This window comes from Protomyctophum bolini, assembly GCF_963924005.1.
Source record: "Protomyctophum bolini genome assembly, chromosome: 20".
In the NCBI taxonomy this organism is placed as follows: domain Eukaryota; kingdom Metazoa; phylum Chordata; class Actinopteri; order Myctophiformes; family Myctophidae; genus Protomyctophum; species Protomyctophum bolini.
In genome coordinates this window covers 7,041,265-7,063,467 of record NC_137881.1, presented here as the reverse complement: position 1 = coordinate 7,063,467, position 22,203 = coordinate 7,041,265, and the positions used below count along the sequence as shown (strand labels likewise).

At 44.1% G+C, this 22,203-nt stretch overlaps 1 protein-coding gene across 3 annotated transcripts in view; it reads right to left on the bottom strand.

Annotated features, from left to right (window-relative positions):
- Positions 1-438: 438 nt before the first annotated feature.
- The window catches only part of LOC308335085 (protein Dok-7-like), a 37,785-nt gene continuing 16,020 nt past the window's right edge, over positions 439-22,203 (bottom strand). Inside the window, exons 7-13 of one of the 3 annotated variants that reach the window (XM_080792047.1) lie at positions 21,202-22,034; positions 17,563-17,611; positions 15,887-16,570; positions 14,622-14,713; positions 13,193-13,262; positions 6,042-6,227; positions 439-702 (exon numbers count right to left, since the gene is read on the bottom strand). In XM_080792047.1, coding sequence (XP_080648173.1) covers positions 566-702; positions 6,042-6,227; positions 13,193-13,262; positions 14,622-14,713; positions 15,887-16,570; positions 17,563-17,611; positions 21,202-22,034 — 2,051 coding nt within the window. In that variant the 3' untranslated portion in view covers positions 439-565. The remainder of the gene's footprint in view (positions 703-6,041; positions 6,228-13,192; positions 13,263-14,621; positions 14,714-15,886; positions 16,571-17,562; positions 17,612-21,201; positions 22,035-22,203) is intronic. The other 2 variants (XM_080792048.1, XM_080792049.1) reach the window with 2 other exon arrangements.

Genomic DNA, 22,203 nt, shown 5'->3' with positions numbered 1-22,203 from the left:
CCTCTCACTGTGGCACGCCTCGTCTCCTCAGGTCCAGCGTGTGGAGGCCTTCCTCTCACTGTGGCACGCCTCGTCTCCTCAGGTCCAGCGTGTGGAGGCCTTCCTCTCACTGTGGCACGCCTCGTCTCCTCAGGTCCAGCGTGTGGAGGCCTTCCTCTCACTGTGGCACGCCTCGTCTCCTCAGGTCCAGCGTGTGGAGGCCTTCCTCTCACTGTGGCACGCCTCGTCTCCTCAGGTCCAGCGTGTGGAGGCCTTCCTCTCACTGTGGCACGCCTCGTCTCCTCAGGTCCAGCGTGTGGAGGCCTTCCTCTCACTGTGGCACGCCTCGTCTCCTCAGGTCCAGCGTGTGGAGGCCTTCCTCTCACTGTGGCACGCCTCGTCTCCTCAGGTCCAGCGTGTGGAGGCCTTCCTCTCACTGTGGCACGCCTCGTCTCCTCAGGTCCAGCGTGTGGAGGCCTTCCTCTCACTGTGGCACGCCTCGTCTCCTCAGGTCCAGCGTGTGGAGGCCTTCCTCTCACTGTGGCACGCCTCGTCTCCTCAGGTCCAGCGTGTGGAGGCCTTCCTCTCACTGTGGCACGCCTCGTCTCCTCAGGTCCAGCGTGTGGAGGCCTTCCTCTCGACAGAGGGCGTGCTGAGTTCCTACTTTGTGGGCCGTCTCCGTGGCGGTGATGTCAATCTGGGCATACTTGGAGGAACTTTTCCCTGTTGTTGAGAAACAACACAATATATTTGCTCCATTAACAACATCATCATTGGTTCTCTTCCTGCACCGCCTGCAACATTTTATCACTGCTGGGGGTTAGCAGAGATGGAGTACTTGTCGAGAGGCTGGGGAATTGGGAATTGGCTATACTAAATTGGGACTTGAAGGGGAGAAAATGTTTTTATTTTGTCTTGAAGGGGCATGTTTTGCACAATAACATTAGTCTTTTCATTATGTCTGCCCACGATCTCTGTGATTCATACAGTATGTTTGTTTACCTCAGTCACTGATACTAAAATCTGACGCATAACTGTTATAAAATGAAAATGAAAAGATTTTGAAAAGAAAGTAGCCTAACTGTCCACCACTGCGGAGGTTTGATTCCACCGTGGTGCATGGCGTCCGGTCCAGTTGACTATTGGTGAAAGGGAAACCAGGTGATATTTGTCGCTGCCCTATAGCGACTCTCAAAGTATGTTGCGTTCACACTAGCAGTCACTGTTGCAGAGTAGCTAATGAATAGTAGCTCAACATGCTTGGTGACATCAAGTGTATGTCCATGTGTGGGAGAAATGAGCAGAAGTAGGAAAAGACTGGAATCCTGCACACTGTGTCTTCACGTATAGAATTGTATTTAAGCAGCAATGTTTTGGTTGGTCAGACCTTCATCGGGAATAAAGAGGCGACTGACAGTATTTATACAAATCTAGGATCGGCGAGGGTAAATCAGACGCCACACGCCAATCCGTTACTATGGAGAGGGACGAGGTGCGTTTTGTGTACAGGTGGCATCATGTTTGCATGATAAAAAGGAACATTCTTATATAAAACATTTATATCCATCAGTAGAGAAAGTATTGTAAACAAGAATAAAAGTTAAATACATATACAAGGTGTACTGAATACAAGCGAGAAAGCTGTGTCCCTGGAGGGTATAATATCCTAACCAATTTATTGGAGGTTATACCTGTAATCTACCAGGTCTGATCCCCAATAAATTGGTTAGGATATTATACCCTCCAGGGACACAGCTTTCTCGCTTGTATTCAGTACACCTTGTATATGTATTTAACTTTTATTCTTGTTTACAATACTTTACACCAATAAGACAACACATGCGAATGGAGCTTTTGAGTTTCCTAGTGGTCTGGCCAGACCACAGGGACAGCATAGCATATAAATCACGTTGGTGCATGCGCACGTGATAACACTTTTGATAGGGAATGTTTTGCCGGTTAATATTCTGTAATAAAAAACCTTAGCTTTGTTGGTGTTGTTACATTGAGTGCAGTTTCCACAGGGGTAGTAGATGCCATATGGAATAGGGCTGAGTAGGGTTTGTGTGGGTGTTGCGCTGGCACTTGAAAAATTACCTTTAAAGATAGAATCTATATGTTTCTCCCACGTTTGTTGACAAAGAGTGGAGGGAATTGGAAACCCCGCTCTCATTTATATACAGTAATTAAAAAAACAGGACAAGAAGTCGGAAACTATCACAAACTCCAATTCTCTCCACTCTTTGGAACTTATTGGATCTTTACTTGCGATACCTTAGCCCCCAAAGGTTTAAATTACGAACTTCTATCAAATGTGATGTTGTGATTTTTTTGGTTTTATACCTCTGGGTTTTGATACTTTTTTCTATCTTGTTTTTGTCCCGTTTACAGTATTGTAAGCTGTCATAATATAGGCTGTCTCACCGTAGATGTGCATAAGGACGTTTTTCTACTAAGAAATGAGTGAGAAAAATATAAAGGCTTGGGTTGAAAATAACTGACAGCAAGAACAAGGTTTTCATACAAGCAGGAATTGACCCTTCGCTAAGCCCCACCCATTGCACTGTGTTTCTCACTGATTGAGATGCATGTTAAATGACGGGATTTCTCCATATAAATAATTGATCGTTTCAGAAGCAAGAGCTTCAAAATGTCTTCTAAATCTAGTCAACAAGGTAGGCTATGTACTGGAAGAATGTGCATGATGATATCATTTAACGTCCGACAGGAGTTTCCATGTAATGCGCGGTAAGACTACGGCGATTATTAGTATTATTGCCATCACCTGCTCAGCCCTCCAACCTCTTCAGTTGGAGGCCTGAGAAAAGTCCCTCAACATTGAGTGGCATCATGTTGACTGCAAGCATTACGGCTGTCACTGTGTCAGCATCTGTCAGTATAGGCCGGGGTGGTCCACGGGGACTCCTTACTGGCATAGGTGAGCCAATAGGGTACAATAGCAGTGGCAACACAGAGGTGTGTGTGGAGAGGTAAAAATGACGAGTGCTCGAGTTGTGTGTACTGTGTTTTCTTTTCCACTACAAAGAGTCACCCACAACCTTCCATAACCCGAACAAATTTCCATGTAATGCACGGTAAGACTACGGCGATTAGTATTATTGCCATCACCTGCTGGATCTTGGATCCAAGGTCTGTGGGGGATCACAGCCCAATCCTCATCCACGAGGAGAGTGTGGAACAGGTGACCTCATATAAGTACTTGGGTATTTATTTTGATTCTCAGTTAAACTGGGCCAACCAAGTTGACTCCGTCAGTTCCCGAATTAACCAGCGCATGCCCTTTCTGAGAAGGCTCAGGGTCCATATGGCATGGCAACAAACATCATGATACTGTTCTAGAGGGCAAACATAGAATCCGTTATCCGTTATGGCATCACCACATGGTTTGGTATTCCTGTCCGTCAAACTCAAATCCCAAATTCAAAACCTAGTCAAGAGGGCTGGGGAAAACATAGGCATGCAGCCCCCCATGTTCTCTTCAAGAGATATGTGAGAGTACAGTGAGGAAGCAGGGCCTCAAAATCACCCGAAACCCAAACCACATCCTCCTTAAAGAATATGAATTGATGCCATCTGGCAGACGGTACAGATCACCATTCTGCAAGCTCAATAGATATGAATTCTCTTTTGTTCCACTGTCAATCAAAGCACTCAGATAACAGATAACTAACTACTGGGAGAGTGCAATACTGCAATACATCAACCTTGATATATTTGCACAGTGTGGGTAGGATAATTCTTTTTTGTACTATGAACTGTATTTTTTGTACTATGAACTGTGTGTGTATGTATGTATACTGTATGTAATGTATAACGCTGTCTTATTGTCTCCTCGGAAACAATAAAGGCTAATTGAATTGAATTGAATTGAATGCAAGCATTACGGCTGTCACTGTGTCAGCAGGGCCGGGGTGTTGAGCGGGAGGAGTGGATGGATGTGCTACATCCTTCCACAGGGACTCTTTACTGGCATAGGTGAGCCAATAGGGTACAATAGCAGTGGCAACACAGAGGTGTGTGTGTGTGTGTGTGTGTGTGTGTGTGTGTGTGTGTGTGTGTGTGTGGGGAGAGAAATGACGAGTGCTTGAGTTCTGGGTTTTCTTTACCACTACAAAGAGTCACCCACAACCTTCCATAACCCCAACAAATTAAAAAAGGTTAAATAAATAGCCACAAGCTCACAACGCGTCACACAGCGTATATATGGAAACATCCAGAAACCTGTGAAATATGTTGCACAACACAGTACGGTTTGCTTAGCTCTTATAATCAAAGATAAGAGGGCCAATAGAGAAATAAAAACTACTCGTCAACAGACCCCAAACCAGAGGATGATCCCATTAGAGTGAGTGAATTCACAGCTGTGACGCAAATGCCCTCTGACCCCCTTGATGTGGCATCCTTCTTCCTCGTTGACAGATAAACGACGCCACATGCTGCGAGATAAACTGTATCACCAACGTTAGATATTAACTTCTCCCAACTCGAGGCTCAAGCTGTCCTCTTATTCCTGAGTACAATGACACTATTAGCCGACTTCTCTGTCAATTGCATCCTGCTGTTGCATATCTGATGACACGGACCCCAGCTGCTTCGCGAGACAAGAGCAAATCAGACGTCATTTAGGGGACAATTCCCGTAACTCTTGATTAAGAAAATAGAATTATGGGTTGTGACGTACCAAGAGCCTCTTTCTGTGCTGGCTTAGTATTGATATAGATTTGGGTTGTTTATTTGAAATGTGAGTTAACCCATTCTGAACAGGAACCCATTTTGGTGTTAGCATCATGTTATGCTTTAGCTATTGAAAAATAGCAGATCTACAAGCTCGTAGCGCGCCACCGAGTGGCGCGCTACGAGCTTGTACTGTAGGTCTGCTATTTTTGAAAAATCGAAGAACAACTGACATTTTTAGAATCTGATCTCAGGTCAGAATGGGTCAATCAGACCAGTGTGTGTCCAGTGGAAACCTCGTATGAATCTGATCTCAGGTCAGAATGGGTTAAATGTTAACGGGTCTACCGTCTGAGTACCCCATTTTGGCTTTAACATTTATGATGCTGCCAGAGTTTGTCAAAATAAAAGCGCTAGAGTGCCAAGCAGATGGGCAGATTCTACTCCGAAAAGCCCTGCCTTCCATTGCCCCCCAAAAACCGGGAGATATAATCGTCCATTACTACCTCGTGCTGTCAAGTCTCATCTCTCTTTATTATATATTCCAAATGAGATGCTTTGGTTAAGTCATAAATTAGGACAGAACATTGCCGTTCTGATCGAAACTATGGAGAGCGCCATAGATTCAGAGATAATAGACAGTTTTTTTTCTGCCCGTAAACAAGGAAGTAAATGGCTGCATGCGTGATGCGCAAAACATGTCCAGTAGCACTGAACTTCTGATCCTTGCAGATTAGAAGATAAATTCCATTGCGTTGATTTGAGGAGATCGTCTAGTGTGAATTTCTCCTGTGAAATGCGAACGCACAATATGATCTGAACAATGGGATTTAGGTTCAAAATCTGCTAAATTCCCCTTTAACCAGATGTACCCTATAGCGTCCCTAATCTGGGCATGTCAGAAATAAAATAATAGGCAAATATTTGGCTAAAAATAGGCAAACATTTGACAAAAATGGCAAGTTCACATTAATATGTTCGGCTACTTTCCCAAAAGGGATTAGGGTTAGAGGAGCGCCCTTGTTGCCGAAAGGTTGCCGGTTCGATTGCCTGATAGGGCAGGAAAAATCTGGGTGGGGAAGTGATTGTCATCACTCACCCAACACCGCTGAAGTGCCCTTGAGCAAGGCACTGAACCCCCAACTGCTCCCCCTGGAGCTGCTCAGTGGCCAACAGTATAAGACTGTGGTTGTACTGGTCAGCTCCCAGGTTTTAATGTGTGTGTGTGTCTGTTTCTATGTGCAGGGTATTGCTGAAAATGAGCACCTGTGCTCAGCTACTTCCCTGGGTAAATAAATAAAAAAGGTGAAGAAGGTCTATTCACAGGAGATCAGACATGCACAATGCCAGAAGGCCAGTGTTCTTACTCTGTGGAGGAAGGTGTGCACCAGCAGCCCCCCTGATCCCAGGGCTGCTCTCCTGCAGCTCCAACTCCATGTAGTTGAGCTCCTTCTTGGACGTGGGACTGACGGGGATGTTGACGTAGGTCACACCGTCACCACAGCGGGGCCTGTCGGGAAACGGCATCTCTGGCGGGAACACAAACACTGGCCCTGCCAAAAAAAGGTTTTCAAAAGTAGTCCTGCTTAATTCCCAAAAGGTATAAAAGGCAGAAAAAGATTCCAAAGGCACTCGGTCTTTGGTGTAAAAATATAAAATTATTTATTTATGAGCATGGTTAGCCTCGATACCCAGGCTTTCATTTAGTCTGCGCGAAAAAGTTAAGCCTGGATTTACACATGGGCTGCACTGGCCTAAAAGTGGGAGTCAACCCTTCCGCGTAGGCGTCGCTCCAAATTATGTGCCGTCAGTGTGCATCCCTCAAAATAACACTGTGAGGAAATCATTACCAGTGGAACTTCAAACGAGGCTATGCGAGGAAAATGAGGAGAATGGCTGAAGAACCCACCACACCGTCTAAGAAACGTGTGCCGACTCTGTGGAAATAACTTTGACAGTCCGTTAGAATGGTATACTCCAGCAACCAGTGGTTTCTGCTTCTGGTCGAGACAATAACAGTGCTGCACTGCCTTGCTCAGGCTATGAGCAAGGCAACAAGAAAAGTGACAACTGACAACTGGCCCTTCCAAAGCAGGAGTAACGAAATGTAAATCAGAGTGACATAGCTCTCCTGTATATACAGTACGTTGTGTGAGACAGAGGTTTCTTTAATCATGCCGGTGTAGATGGAACTGTTCAGACACAGCAAGCGAAGCTTAATCCTTGTATTTTAAAATCATTAATTGCTTGGCGAAAAACATGTCCAACACCACCATGACAAAATAATCAGTCGCATCAATGTTGCAAGCATCCAGTGGTGCAAAGCAAATTGAGATAATCCGATTTATTACACAGAAATCCTATTTTACAACTGTCTGGGGGATTATCCCAATGATGACCCTAGTATCATAAGGAGTGGCGGCAAGTGGCTCTGGAAGTAGAGCGGCTCTCTATAGGAACTGGAAGGTCCTCGGTTCAAATCCCCCCCTAAAGGCTTAGAGCTGAAGTGTCCTTGAGTAAGACACTGATCCCTGGGTTCTTCTGTTACCCACTGCTCCAAATAGTCAGGCTGGGTGAGGACGAACGCAGAGGACGAATTCCAGGTAGGTGGCATTACTTGGCAAATGCCACGTAATACAACTAAAAAGGAACAATTATATTCCGATTATAAACTATTAATCTCAATCCTTAATTGACACTGGGTGAAAAAATGTAATGGGTTGCAAAAATCGTGGGATAAAAATGTAGTAAAAAAAATATTCATCTCTATGCAGCCACAACATTCATTGTTTTACTAAATCCATACAATTATAATAGGTTACAAGATATTTCACATTATTATACAATATTTTAATTCATTATTTTTCATGTTTACTAAAACATTTGTAAAAGTGATCGACATAAAAGTTCTGGAAAACTAGCAAGACACTTTGTACAGCACTCACACAGCTTAAATAATAAGTCAAAATAATGTAATGTAATTTGTGCAACTTGTGTGAACTCAGCTCCTTTCATACATCTTCACAAAAATTGGGCCGTTATCTGACATGACTTAATTTAAAGTTAACGTCTCGCTCAGAGGCGTCTCTACAATAAGGCGAGGGCAGGCGTCCGCCTGTCCAAATCCATTTCTGGCCTGGCCAAAATCCATACAGCTGATTGGCCGTTGCGGTAGAGCGCATCAATCACCCATTGGAATGCGTGCCTTTCAGCCTTTGTATCCTACTCGTCTGGCACTCGTCTGTGCACAGGGGAGACGACAATTAACACATCTTGTCTTGCCCAAAACGTAATTCCTTGGATACGCCACTGGTCTCGCTGACTGAGATACAAGTTCAATGGAGCGTTCCATTATGGCTGAAAATGAAAAGCAATTAAGGCATTTGCACACCTAAAGTGCGCTAAAGCACAGCCAAGCACACACAGACAAGTGCCTGACTTACTGAAAAAGGATGAAATAATCAAAAAGATAGCCTGATGAAGGTCGAATAGACAGAAACCTGTTGCTGTACCCATAATTAAGTTTTCAACTGCAGTTGAAGACAGTGTGCGGGAGTTTTTTTCCTTTTTGAAGAATAAAAAGTGGAAAGCTATCTCAATCCATCTTAACAGGTGAGCTTTTCCTATCAAACGTACAAATAGCACACACAGAGTATATACCGCTCCTATAGGGCCCTTTCTGTCTGTGTGCCGAGTCCGACTCCTATCTCATGGAACGTATATGATCAAGGCAACAGGAAGTCCACGAAACAGCGTTACCTGTCATGAATCAAAAAGCAATCACACACGCAGTGTATAACTCAGGCATCACTTGGGTGCCATCCGACCGTTCAACCTAAGCCGCATGGGTCCCGGTTGACCCCAGTTGGGGTGGGGGGGGTCGCTGATTAGATCGGACCAACAGTTTCCGAGAACTCTGTCCGTCTGCCTGTAGATCTATGGAGGATATGCACCGAAGCTCTGTGTGTTTGACGGTGTAGGCGGCATCAGCTTCCCACATTGGCTTCACGGATTGACCAAGCTGTAAACTCGTCAATCCGCTATGTGCCACTATGCAAATATGTGACCAGATTTGACTGAGAGCCTGCCATCACGCAAACTCCAGCTTTTCACCAGAGGAGAAAAACTTTTTTTTATGAGTTAATAGCACAGGCAGACTCTTCACATACTAGAGCATGTCTGAAATAAGTGTCAGAGCGAAAATGTAGTCACATATAAGTGTACAATAGAACGCCATTTGCATATTCTCAAGTACGTCAACACAATGTTTCTGACATCATCAGGTATGCAGCTTTATCTCCATTTGGTGGATTGGTCGTGTGGTAGTTTTCGGGGTACTACTGCTACAATGGGTACGCTGACAACAACAACATGGAGTAGCTATTGCGTAACGAGCTGGGGCATTCATTCCCAACTTGCATCATTCCCTAATGCAAGTTGGTACCCAAGGAGTGTATTTGCGCACACACAAACTCACTACTCAGTTCACTATATGCCTCTGTTTTTTGTCTTGTTCTGCATTAGTTCTATTGTGTTGACATGGTTTAATCAATCGTGTGGGGTTTGTTTGTCTCACCCACACAGTATGCAATCTTTTGTGTTTATTTCCAGCTTCTATCTACCATTTCTGGCCCAGCTCTCAGCTCTGCCAGTGTTCCAATTACACAGGATTTCGGGGAGCCCTGTTTTATCAGCGGGTGCAATAAGGTTGTAGTTAACTAAAACTTTGTTTAATCTGTGTCAAAACCTTGTTCTGAGCTTGTATTGTTAAATCCATATTACAATAATAATACAAAATAAACTAGCAAACCAATTTAAAATCGAATTGATTTTTCTTTTCATGAGCTACTGATTGTGTTTCTTTCTAACTTTCTAACACAGTTTTAGAAGCAGTTGCCTAGGGGGAAATGGACATGTGGCACTTGGAACTTAAAAAATAACAATAATAATAATTGTAGTCCTTTTATTATTCAACAAGTCTGAATCACTAACGCCAGGTTTTCAAAGTGAGAACGCTGCCTTGACATTGTTATTTGGCGGGATATAAATAAGACGGCACAGAGTTCTTCATTACAGCGGTTATGTTTCAAGGTCGCTTTATCTTCTGAACAGCCCTGGGCTGTCACAGCTAGGAACAAAACAGAAACGGCTATCTCTGGGACAGAATTGCTAGGCATACTTCCACCAAACAGCATGATATAAATAAAAATCGCACTTGTGTGAAGTGAGGGGCGCTCTTAGCATACATCACATTCCGTGCCCATCCAATCAAATAATTTCCGTGGTACACACAGACACACAAAGCTGGTCGTAGGGTAGGACCACAGCTTGAGTTGTTCCGATACTGGTATCGGTTACTCGGGCCGATACCACCCTCCAGTACTCATACTCAGTACTCGGAAACCGCCCCCCCGATACTCTGACCCGAGTACCAAAACATCCAATTGACACTATAGGCTGAACGAATGCAACGGGAGCTAATCTGACCCAACGTTGCAGCAGATCGCCAGAAACAGCCGATCTACAAGCATACATGACGACTGACAAGTGTATAGGCATGACAATGAAATTAAATTGGAGGAAAAAGGGGGTAAAATAAGTGGTTACTCAACGAAAATAAAAAAGTACTCATATCGGTACTCGGTATCGGCGAGTACAAAAGATGAAGTACTTGTACACTTCTCTGTCTGAAAAAAAAACAAACAGCCTAGACTAGACTAGGAAGAACACAACAGATTCTAAGATCTCGTACTGATCCTATCCGTGTCCCCCTTGGGTGCCCCAGTAAAATCACTGGGAAGCCATTAGATAGATATACTGGCACTCAGGGTTAGTGGCTGCAGCGTCTGGGAGAGGCTTCGGTACCTAATTGATCAGACATCAGGGTTAGTGGCCGCAGCGTCTGGGAGAGGCTTCGGTACCTAATTGATCAGACATCAACCAACAGTGGCCAGTGGCCGCTAATGGCAGCCATTATGACAATACCATTAACACGATGTCAGGGTGATGATCCCCGCTGGGAAACAACAAAAGCCCCTTTTGGGCAGAATGCACTCTTCTGTGTGTGTGTGTGTGTGTGTGTGTGTGTGTGTGTGTGTGTGTGTCGTGACATCATCGTTTCTGGCCTTGACAGCCCATACTGTACATCCAAACAGAATAGTCCCATCTGATTGTATTAAACAACGTTAAACTCACCAACATTGCAATGTCCTCTTTCTTTCGTTTAAAAAAAAAACATTTTTTTATCCCACAATTTTGCAATCCATTTGTTCACCCAGTGTGTACTGTACAGTGTACACTATGTGGACCATGGTTATCAATTCTTGATAAAAAAAGCTTCTAATATATATAATTTCAAAATCTAAATATCTAACACTATTGAGGCAACCGGCCGGTTCCACGCGCTGCACAAGGTGCCCTTTTTTTTCTCCACTTGAGCACCTGCCCCTCTATACTAAATGTCTGTGCACGCCACTGTTGCTATACAGGACGCTCAGCAAGGCATGAGGCCTTGCCCGGCGACCTGATGGCAGGCAATGCCCGATGTCAGGCAATGCCTTTAGGCTGGCATGGCGGCTGCTATGATCACGCAACTATAAACACAACTATATACGGCCTGTACAGCAGATGGCCTAGGCGGGGGACTGTGTGTGTGGGTGTGTGTGAGTGTGTGTGTGTGTGTGCTTCTAACCCATTTTGGGCGAGAACCCCTTTTGGTGTTAGCATTATGTTATGCTTTAGCTATTGAAAAATAGCAGATCTACAAGTTGACAGTTTTTCAGAAAACTGTCAGGCTTTTTTAAATCTGATCTCAGGTCAAAATGGACTAATGCAACTCAAGTTCCTGTGATTTCCATTAGCACCAGGTGCAACTATTATACAGAATAGACCCATTTCCTATGCTATTTTAACAGCTGTAAGTACTGTAAACCATCCAATCGTGACTCATAAGCATATGCATGCATGTATAGTATACATCCTACACAGCAATTAAATGACCCTCCATGTGTAGGTTGTTATATCCGCTCTTTCCAACTGGGCCAATAAATAGCTTCAAGGGGAGACAATATACAACTTTCAGCCACCAGATGTCACACTTTTACAACATCGCAGGGGTTTTCAACTGATTGTGAACCAGGGACCACCACCCTGACTAAGAATCAATCTGTGGGGACCACTGTTGTATTGGTTGGGGATATGGGATAAGATTAGTTCTTTTTTGGGGGGGGGCTAACACACTGTTTCTCAAGTCTGCATGTGGTCCATGGGGGAAATGTTTTAAAATGGAAAATGAATAAAATACCTTTGTTAAATCTTAAAAATGAATAATTTGTGTAGTACACGCAACAAATTATATCAAGCCCTAATCGGTCATTATTTAACTGAAATATGCTAGTGGTCCAGAGCTCAAAAAAGGGTAGAGAACCACTGATCTATTATCTCACGGTTGACCTAATTACGTTCTCTTACTTACAGTAAGTCATCCAACCTTCCATATTAAACTCATTATATTATTAACTGATACTGACTGTATGAGCGTCATACAGTATAGGTATTTCCTAATAATGATGACTTAACCAGGCAATCTGTAGCCATGGCTTTGCCAGGACACATAACGTGGATTCACTCACGCCTCTCACCGCTATGAAGCGAGAGCGAATCCATCTTATCAGTATTATGGCCAAAGCCAGGCAAAGTACACCTCCCTTCTTGATATTTGAACTCCCTTTTTCTGTGGAATGTCTTCACCTCCAACTTCCAGTGAATTAGAAACATTGGCGCGTGACGCGGCATCATATGTAACAAGGTAATTTAGTTTCTCGACTAGTAGGGGGAAAAAATAAAAATAAAAGACAGTCTTCACTTTTCTATGTTTCTAAATGCATGATCAGGGACCACATGCAATTCCTTCACGGACCACCTGCGGTGTTGCAAACGTTCGCTATTTCTCCCTCACATCTTTGAATGAACATACTGTACATTTTCTAATACCGTATATACGAATATAAACATGTTTGGAGAACAAAATACTCTTTTCAATGAAAACACATGGAATATGAGCTTATAGTTTACAGAGGTAAACAAACCATTCAGTGGTTTGTTTACCTCTGTAAACTATGAGACGCCTGAGGGATGACCTCGCCCTAAAGGGCAAGGTCGCGTGCACTTATAATGTTTTGAAAAACTTATGCCCATACTTAAAACCATGCCAAAATCTAAAACTTGTCACCAAGTGGATAATCGTTTGTACAGCTCCCAGTGGCCATTGTGGATGCCATCTTGAAAATTATGCTTTTCCAGAACTTAGATTTTTCGTATCAAATAGTAAAATAATCCATTGAATTCTTTAGTCTATCAATTATTTGGGGACCTGATTTATCTAATATTGGATTGATTGCAAACCGACCACTAGAGGACGTGAGCCCAACTAGTTTGCGATGGTTTTTGAAAACCTTATGCCCAAACCTAACACCATGTCAAAAATCTAAAACCTTGAAACGGGAGAGAAAGTACTCACCTTCACCCTCGTGAAAATGTCTCTGCTGTCCATAGGTAGCCATTAGCTCGTACTTCATTTTGTCTTCTGTCTGGAAGATGTACAGAGCAAAGGATTGTTTGTTGAATAACACGCTGTAGCCTACTTTCAATATTTCATGTTTTAGGTTTGACAGACGTCGTTTCATCAGCAGTTCATTGGGCACTATTAGTGTCTAACTACTGTACACCAGGTGTTGCATCAATCACAAACAAATCACTCAGCTCCATATATGGGCACAAAGGGGGGACACACAGACACACAGACATGATCTGCTAGGTCTCATAGTAAGTGCTCACTGCGTTCACAACAAACATTAAATTCTCATTGACAATGAACTGAGAATTTCTAGCCCCTCCTATATCAGCTATTAGTGTCTAACACAAACATTAAATTCCCATCGACAATGAATGGAGAATGTTACGTCATAGTGTCTGAGCAAATAGGCATAGTGTCTATTTCACGTCATGAATGATGCATGTACATAAGATGTACGTGATAAGAGATCACGACACTGCTATCGTTATTCGGTATCGGCTAACACACAAATTGAGGGATCGGATCGGAAGAAAAAAAGTGTATCGGTGGAATGTATTGGAGGAAAGTAACTAATACTCTGTACTGTACTAAAGTACAATTTTGAGGATTTAAAAAAAAATGTCTGAACTTTTACTTCTACTCCACTACATCTCAGAGGCAAATATTAGACTTTTACTCCACTACATTTATTTGAAAACTAGCTATTTTGTAGATTGTGATTATTATTACAAAACATACATTAACCACTTGAACCCTACATTAATATACAGTATACATTTTCGGGCACCAGTGCATAGTCCAATCAGCAAACGTTAATGTTGTGTGTCAAGTGACTGAAGCAACACATTATTTTCAGAACTATAATAGATTTAGTGCATGATCATCAGCAATCCCTGCACATTGTAGAGCACTTTAAGCCGACATGTGCTGCTTAAAAAAAGAAGAAAAACATGGAGTTGTAATTCATCTTAATTCTTCATAAGCGCTATAGCCACACAGTAACATCCTTGTTACTTTTTACTGTGTAGGTATTATCACGCCATCAAAACGTTTCCGGACTAATTTCCCTGGAACTGACAGCACACTGACTTAACCCATTCTGGGCAAGAACCCCTTTTGGTGTTCTAACTAAGCATTATGTTATACTTTAGCTAGCTAGCAGATCTACAAGCTCTTTGTGTCTGCTATTTTAGAAAAATCGTAAAAATGCGGCACAAATCTTTGAATATATATTCTTTCGTTTTACGTTATTCTAACGTTTTTTTTATTTCGACGTCAGGCCTAAATGGGATAACAGTGCCACTGTGTGTGTGAGTGAGTGGTCCTGATAGCGTAAAGCGGATTACAGGAGAACTGGGGGACGGCGGCATACCTCCGAATTCTTCTCCAGAGCCGCCCGGCTCTCCATGATCTCATAAGCAGGATCAACTTTGTGTCTTTCCTCTTTAATGTTCAGCTTCTTATCTGTGGGTGAAGGCAGAATGGGCTTATGTGAAATAAAACTCAAAGCACCCAAAGGCCTGTAAAAGAAAAGGGTGAGGTAGATGGCAGAAATAATGGGTACAAATACTACATTGTGTGTTTGTTTTTAGAGTACACTGTGATGCAGCCAGATTGGCCTCTTGGTCCCTGCAGAGGGACAGACGGGAACCAATGAGGTTGAGGGAACAACGGGGACAGAACAGGATATAGCGTTACTCTGCCGTCTGCTGCTCCCTCGCGTGTTTGAGTAAAGTGCTGTTATTAGTCATGGATAATGGCACCAAGTGTGGTTACATTAGATCTTGTCTATATAGCACAGTCTTTTTTAATCAATTACCTCAAAAATGAAAAGACTTGAAAAAAAACAGGAAAGGACCATACTAATGTCATATTACGATACATTCTAGACGATATCTAGTCTCTTATCTTTATTGATGCCCAGCCTTAAGGCTCATACATAGTCTGGATTCTCGGTGGTGAGGTGACCACCGAACTACAACATGACGTCACGAGCCGCTGTGAAGAGCAAACCACCGCCACCGCTCCAGCCCTTCTCTCTGTTTTTACTCACCACCGCTCAACGTTATTTCAGCTCCGGTGGTCAGCTCACCACCGGAGCGTTGGTCACCTCACCACCGGAAATCCAGACTATGAATAGGCCTTTAGTTTACAGACATAACAACCCGTATGTATAGTGGTCATCAGTGGCCTTTGCAGTGCAAGTGCAAAAACTACTATGGTCTAATTACAAGTGCGTGGAGTTGAACAATGTATTGCTGCCTATAGCACCTCTACTTACAGTGCATTAACCTTGCAGTAACGTTCATAACAATACAATAGCCTCGTGCTGCTCAGTCAATACAACATGACAACAACATGCAAGAGCAGCACAGACTGCAGAATGAATGGTAATTAGAGGGAACAAAGAAAAGGAAGAAAAAAAACAAAGTGGAAAATGATTGTATTTATTGACGCAAGAGGACAGAAACAAAATAATTCCCACTTCAGGGGAACAAAGACTTTGAAGAGGAAAACACAAAAAAGAAAAGCCATGTGGAGGGCTTTGTTTTGCGGTCAGTTGAAGAAGAAGAATTAGATAAGAAGAAAAAAAAGAAGAAGGAGGAGGAGATAAGGGGAGGCACCTCTCTTACGTACCTTCAAAGGTCACTGAATGACCGTTCACCTCCTCCCTAAACTGAGGAGCTCCAGCCGTGCTCCGTGCTCCTCCAGAACCATGAACCGGCTCTAGAAGAACCACCTCATGCTCCCGGGTTTTCCTAGTCCAGGCCCCGGACGGGACGGGTTGACCAAAGACGGTGCAGTTCCTCCCACAGCTGTGCAAAGTGGAACTGTTGTGCTTGGTACAGGCGTTTGCAGGGGTGACTCTGACGTGTAGGGGACGGTGACAGTTCTGCCCTCTGCACTTGAAACAAACTTTTTCATAAAGGGCTGTTCTATTGTCTCGCTGAGAATCCGACGGGAGCGATGCTGCCGCGCACCCGTCGGCCGACTTGGAGTCAGGTTCGCGTCCCAGCGCCGACCTCATCGACTCGTACGACGAGGTCATTTGGTTGGCCTTTGTCACCGGCGCCACGCCTGCCTTCGGGTAACTCAGCAGCTCGGCTATGAGGCTGGCTAACTTATCTCGTCCTTTTTTCGGCTGAGACGTTTCCTGATATTCCTTCTGCTCGTGCTTCTGCGAGCTGTGGCCGGCGCCCTGCAAGCTGTGGACGGCGGCCTGCCAGCGAGAAGAGGCGGCCGTTTTCCTAGTGGTGAACATCTTGGCGGGTTGTTGTGCCGAGGTGGCGGAGCTGCACGGGGACTTGTCCACACTTTGATCTGCCGGATTGAGAACATGATGCTTGTCTTGGAGCCACAAAGCCACAAATAATAATAACTAATAATCTAACATATAATTAAGGAAATGTCTGGGTGCGTTCGGAAATGCGCACCGGGGGCACACTGCACTCAGTGTGCCTATTATCCGAACACACCCTAAGTATGTCTGTCTGTCTGAAGAACTGTCACCACTCTGTTACCACTCTGTTACCATTACCTTATGGCCGTCTTAACGAGCCCCCTTTCTCACTTCATCAAACTGTCTCAATCTAGCACCTAACCTTTTGCCGAACTGCATGCATGCGCATCCGGGTACATCGCATTACACCACAGTTGGTTGCCTATCGAATTCAGTTACCTCCATTACACGGGTCACATAATTCAGTTACCTCCATTACACGGGTCACATAGTTCCACCTTCACATCGGGACAAATAACATAATTATGGCGATGACGGGGCACTGTGTGTGCGTGTGTGTGCGTGTGCGTGTGTGTGTGTGTGTGTGTGTGTTTGTGTGTGTTTGTGCTTGCGTGTGCCCACAAGCCGTGCATGTGTGTGTGTGTGTGTGTGTGCAGTGTGAGAGAAAGAGACGTCTGTGAGTCTGATGGCATGCATTGCGGACCACCTGCCTAATAATATAGACTTCCCAAGCTCATTGCTTAACTCCCTCCCCTAGCCCCACACTGAGCAGACCTCAAAATACATACAAATATGATTGATTAAATTACCCACACTGTGTATTATTGGTGTTCATATATTCGAACAGGGACTAAGTAGATCTAGAGATTGCTGTCCTCAATGTTTGAGGACGCCTGGACGGACTGCGTCCTCAGATGTTGCGCGCTGTGATTGTCTGAAAGGTGTGTCATTGTGCGGTGATTGGCTTGACATGTATATAACGATAATTAACGAGTTTATTATCATTTAGCTTTTACAGTATAGTTTGCCCTAAACCAATGCTTATAGGGTGCACACACATAAAGCACTTTACCTGGTATGGCTGGAATCACTGCACAGCTGGCTGGGGTGTGTGGTGTTCCCTGTAAGCCGCAAGGTGATGGAGAAACAAATTAATAAAACAACAAAACAGTTAATTGAGCTTAATTTGTACAGAAGATAAGCCGTAGGTAGTACTCTCTTGAACTGAATTGTGAGAAACATACGGTAGGTAATTAATTCTGTTATGCAATTATGTTTTCTAATAAACATGGACATTATAATCCCTCTTGGGTATTTATACTTTGTATGTTTATAAAGCTCCAAACGGGGCAGAACAGCCGTAGTCTCGCATAGCCAAACAATACCGTTTAGTATAATTGCTTGATTCTCATTGGTTCACTTCAGGCCCGTTCTATTAAAATGCTCTGGAAAACAACTGGACCACATTCATCAGGATCACTGCACCAACATCTTGTTCAGTCATCCTCTCTCCTTTATATGGATTTATTACCGTTCACAATTTTGTGTTTTTCCAATGGCAGGAAAGCACCCAATTTAGATACATTTGGCTCTCTCTCTTGCCATGGGAGCTTTGAATACATTATTTTATCATGATTTTCATGGTTTGGTGTTTATTGTCACATGCATACATTAGACTTAGAGTTAAAAGCAGCATTATAGGCAGTGGAATTATTGTACTTCAAGCTTCCAAGTGTGTGGATAACTGATGCTCGTGACCACCATATGAAATGTGAATAATAATATATTCAATAATTATTATATTATTATAATATATATTATATACTGTGTGTGTGTGTGTGTGTATATATATATATATATATATATATATATATGATTCAATAATATGAATGATGTTTATTAAATGTTTATTTATTATTCAATCAAATAAATCAATCATCAATCAAACCATCAACTGTTTTATGTCTACTTTTTTAATGAAAAACTAATATGCAAATGCAAAGAAGCGAAACAAACTAAATGAAGTCCATTCAAGAACATTTTATGTACTATGCATAAAATTTATGTAAAATAATATTAGCTTGAAACCTGTTGATGTCAATAATTTGATGTTCTCTCACAAATCATAGCTAAAGGGAGAAGGGGGGGAAAAAACTGAACTGCAAGTGCAAGGAAATTAATTAGCCTCAAGAAGTCTAGACAGCGGGGAGAAAAACAAGTTCTAAACAATTACTACATCTAAATTAAGTCCAATCAATATCAGTCAAGGGTAAAGCAGCACCACTTCACAGAAACAAGGCCAACCAACAAGGGGGCTCGTTTCTAAAGTGTAGTTCCTTGTTTTGGGCTTTCTGTGTATAATGTTGTTTAACCCAGTGGTGTTCAAACATTTTCAGCACCAGGAAATAATGCTGCCAAACACCTGCTAGACAGATGGGCCGTGGGATTGTTATTCGTTTGTCCGGATGGAAAAAGAACAACAGGGAGAGATCTCACTCACATAGGTCATTATTTAGAGCTAGCTACAGAACAGATGATACAGTAATGAGGCCAGTGTTATGCACATCCATATCCGTCTGTCCCTCCCTGGTGCTGGACAAAATGAACCTCCGTCTGTCCCTCCCTGGTGCTGGACAAAATGAACCTCCGTCTGTCCCTCCCTGGTGCTGGACAAAATGAACCTCCGTCTGTCCCTCCCTGGTGCTGGACAAAATGAACCTCCGTCTGTCCCTCCCTGGTGCTGGACAAAATGAACCTCCGTCTGTCCCTCCCTGGTGCTGGACAAAATGAACCTCCGTCTGTCCCTCCCTGGTGCTGGACAAAATGAACCTCCGTCTGTCCCTCCCTGGTGCTGGACAAAATGAACCTCCGTCTGTCCCTCCCTGGTGCTGGACAAAATGAACTCATCAACAGAAAGGAAACGTCGGCAGCTTGACACTCCGAAAAACTTTTACTGTGCAAACTCAGCAACAAACGTTTCGACCCCGGGATCAAAGTGTTGTACTACTGCCGAGTCTGCAGTAGTAAAAAGCATCCAGCTGTGCACACAAGCTGCTCATAACCAGTCCCGGTTCGATCCCCAGCTTCACTTCGTGTCAAGGTGTCCTTGAGTAAAGACCAGTGGCCTCGGAAACTGCAGGCGTTTTGTTGAAAAGTGTCATAGGAGTACTGTGGGAGTGAACCTTGTATTTCGCTAACCCAATAACAGTGCAGGTGGATGTCGCTCCAAATTTGGTGACGTCAGTGTTTTCCGCTGCTACATACCAATTCCTAATTTCCTACACGGGTTGCGTTTATAAACACACCTCCCGGGCAAGTTACATTTACTGAGGTTAAGGTATAGTTTTCTTGAGGTTAAGGTTAGGGTTAGGTTTCTGGCCAATCACAGCACGTCGACTGCACAACCGGTGTAGGCTTTGGTATGTCGCTTCTCTGCTGCATTGTACTGGGGAGGGGAAGGGAGGGGAGGAGGAGGGGAGCGGGGGGGGGGGGGGGGGGGGGGGGGTGGAGGCGGGCTCATGGGTTGGTGAACCAATCGGATAGTCAGCGTCGGTTTTCAGCGGTGGTTTGTTCCGCCCCTCTATGCCCAGAAAGGCATAGGGCTGTAAGAGCCCAATGCAACATGCTGATACCTGATGAGCATGTTGGTGCTTCGCATGGTTGCCTGCGTCATATTATTGTGGTTGTGCCTCACGGGGCACCCGTAGCTGGGCAGTCTACATTTAACGACCAGTGTCGTAAAGATCAACAGATACTATTATGATATGTACCAGCGGTCTGTGTAGTGTGTACTTGCCTGCTATAATGTTGTAAGTGAAGTCACCTAACATATATAAAAGGTGTTGTCAATGTCACGCCTGTTCAATCCATTACACGGTGTCAGAAAGTAAAGTCGAAACACGGAAGAAGTAGAACAGAAGTAGAACACCATCAGAGTGAATGTGTGTGAATAGAGGAAGGGAGCGCTGCCGTGGTCCTTGGTTTGTTGAACTGAATATTTGATTTGATTTGATTTATTTAGAAAAGCAATCATAAATACAACATTATAATCAGCGATTCAAGGATTGCACAGTAAAGTCCAAATACAGGTGCTCGTTGGCGAGGTTAAATCATAACATGAAAGAAGAGGATGAAAGGCACTAAAAAAAAGCCTTTTTTATTTAAGAGTCCAGGCAGCGACCCTGACGAAGGCTGAATGCCGAAACGCGTTGGTCCTTTTTGTAATATTCTTTGCCATGCCTTAAACTCTTAAATAAATAAGGCTTTTTTCACCTCACTGGCCTTGGATCCTCTTCTTTCATGTTATGAATGTGTGTGAATTGGTGAATGAAAGTAACACACAGTGTGTGGATAAAGTTGAAAATGATTTTGCCTGATGATGAAGGCCTAGCCTATAGTGGGTCGAAAAGTAGCATTTTTTTGGCCTGTCTTTCCTCTTCTTTGACGTTTACCTTGATGCCTGACATCCAGCACCTGGCCTAAATATAGGCATTGAGATGTGCTTTATCTTCTCTATAGAAATAATAACCTTCTACAATAACCGTGAGTTAAAGGACAACCCTTTTGTGAAGCCTCAAAGTGCTGCTTTGAAATAGCAGAGTGAGAGACCAATAATAAGTCATCAGTGGATTAATTAAAGCCAAAGTTTGAAAACAATATGCATGCATTATTAAGACATAGAATGACAGGGTGATACCGTTTTAAACTGTACCTTAAATCCTCCACAGGCCGAGCAGATCGTGAATATGGTTTTCGAGGCAGGTGTGAGAGAGCTGCAAATCCGGCAGGAGTCCGGGTGGTGGCTGTCGCAAGAGGGCGCCACTTTGCTTTTCCTATTTTCCTCTGACGGTTCTTGTGGAGGTCCAGTAGTCGGCTGTGTTTCAGCAGTGTCCGGCGGGGAGCCCCCGGTAACAGCCGGGCAACAGTCACTGCCCTCTGACGGCTCAGAGGAGTCCACCGGCTGGCCAGCACAGTCTTCAGTTGCCGTGTGGGGTTCAGTCTCTTTGGCGGTACCGCCACTTCCCTCCTGAAACACGTTCCTGGGTGTGTCGTAGAGGTACCTGAGTGACGTGGGCACTTGGTATTCGTGTCCTGGAACTGGCGGGCAGGTACAGGGGCTCAGGTCTGCAGCCAAGTGAGGGGGCAAGGTCAATACAGAGCCAAAATCCTCCCCAGGGGAAATATCCAGACTGCCTGTGTAGGAGGAGAAGCTCCCAGTGTAAGATGAGTGGCTCCCCGTGGCTATCCCACTGTCAGACGAGCTCTGGCGACCGATCTCCTGGAGTTGACGCGGGGCCTTGGAAGCAGCGCGGCATCCACCTCCCGGTCCGATGCAGAGTTTCTCTGTGCTGCTCTGCGAGGCCACTTTGGGCCCCGTCTGACCAACATGGTCTATTGAGGGGCCAGAGGGGCCGGTGGCCGGGTCCGGCCAAACGGCCAGCCGGCTGCCAATGCTGCAGTCCGAGTGGGTTGTGTCAGAGGTGTCAGAAGAGCCTGAGATGCTGCGGTCGTCTCCTGCCACGCACGGGTTGTACACAGAGAGGGCTGCCAAAGAGAACATGAACAACACTGTTTAAGTCAATCAACATTACCATTCGTTTTAACCACTTAAACCACAAGTTGAACTTGCAGATCTGCTATTTTTGCCAAATGTTCACCCGAGAATAGGGATTCGACACAGCCTATATTTTAATTTCCTTGTGCCGGTAACTTG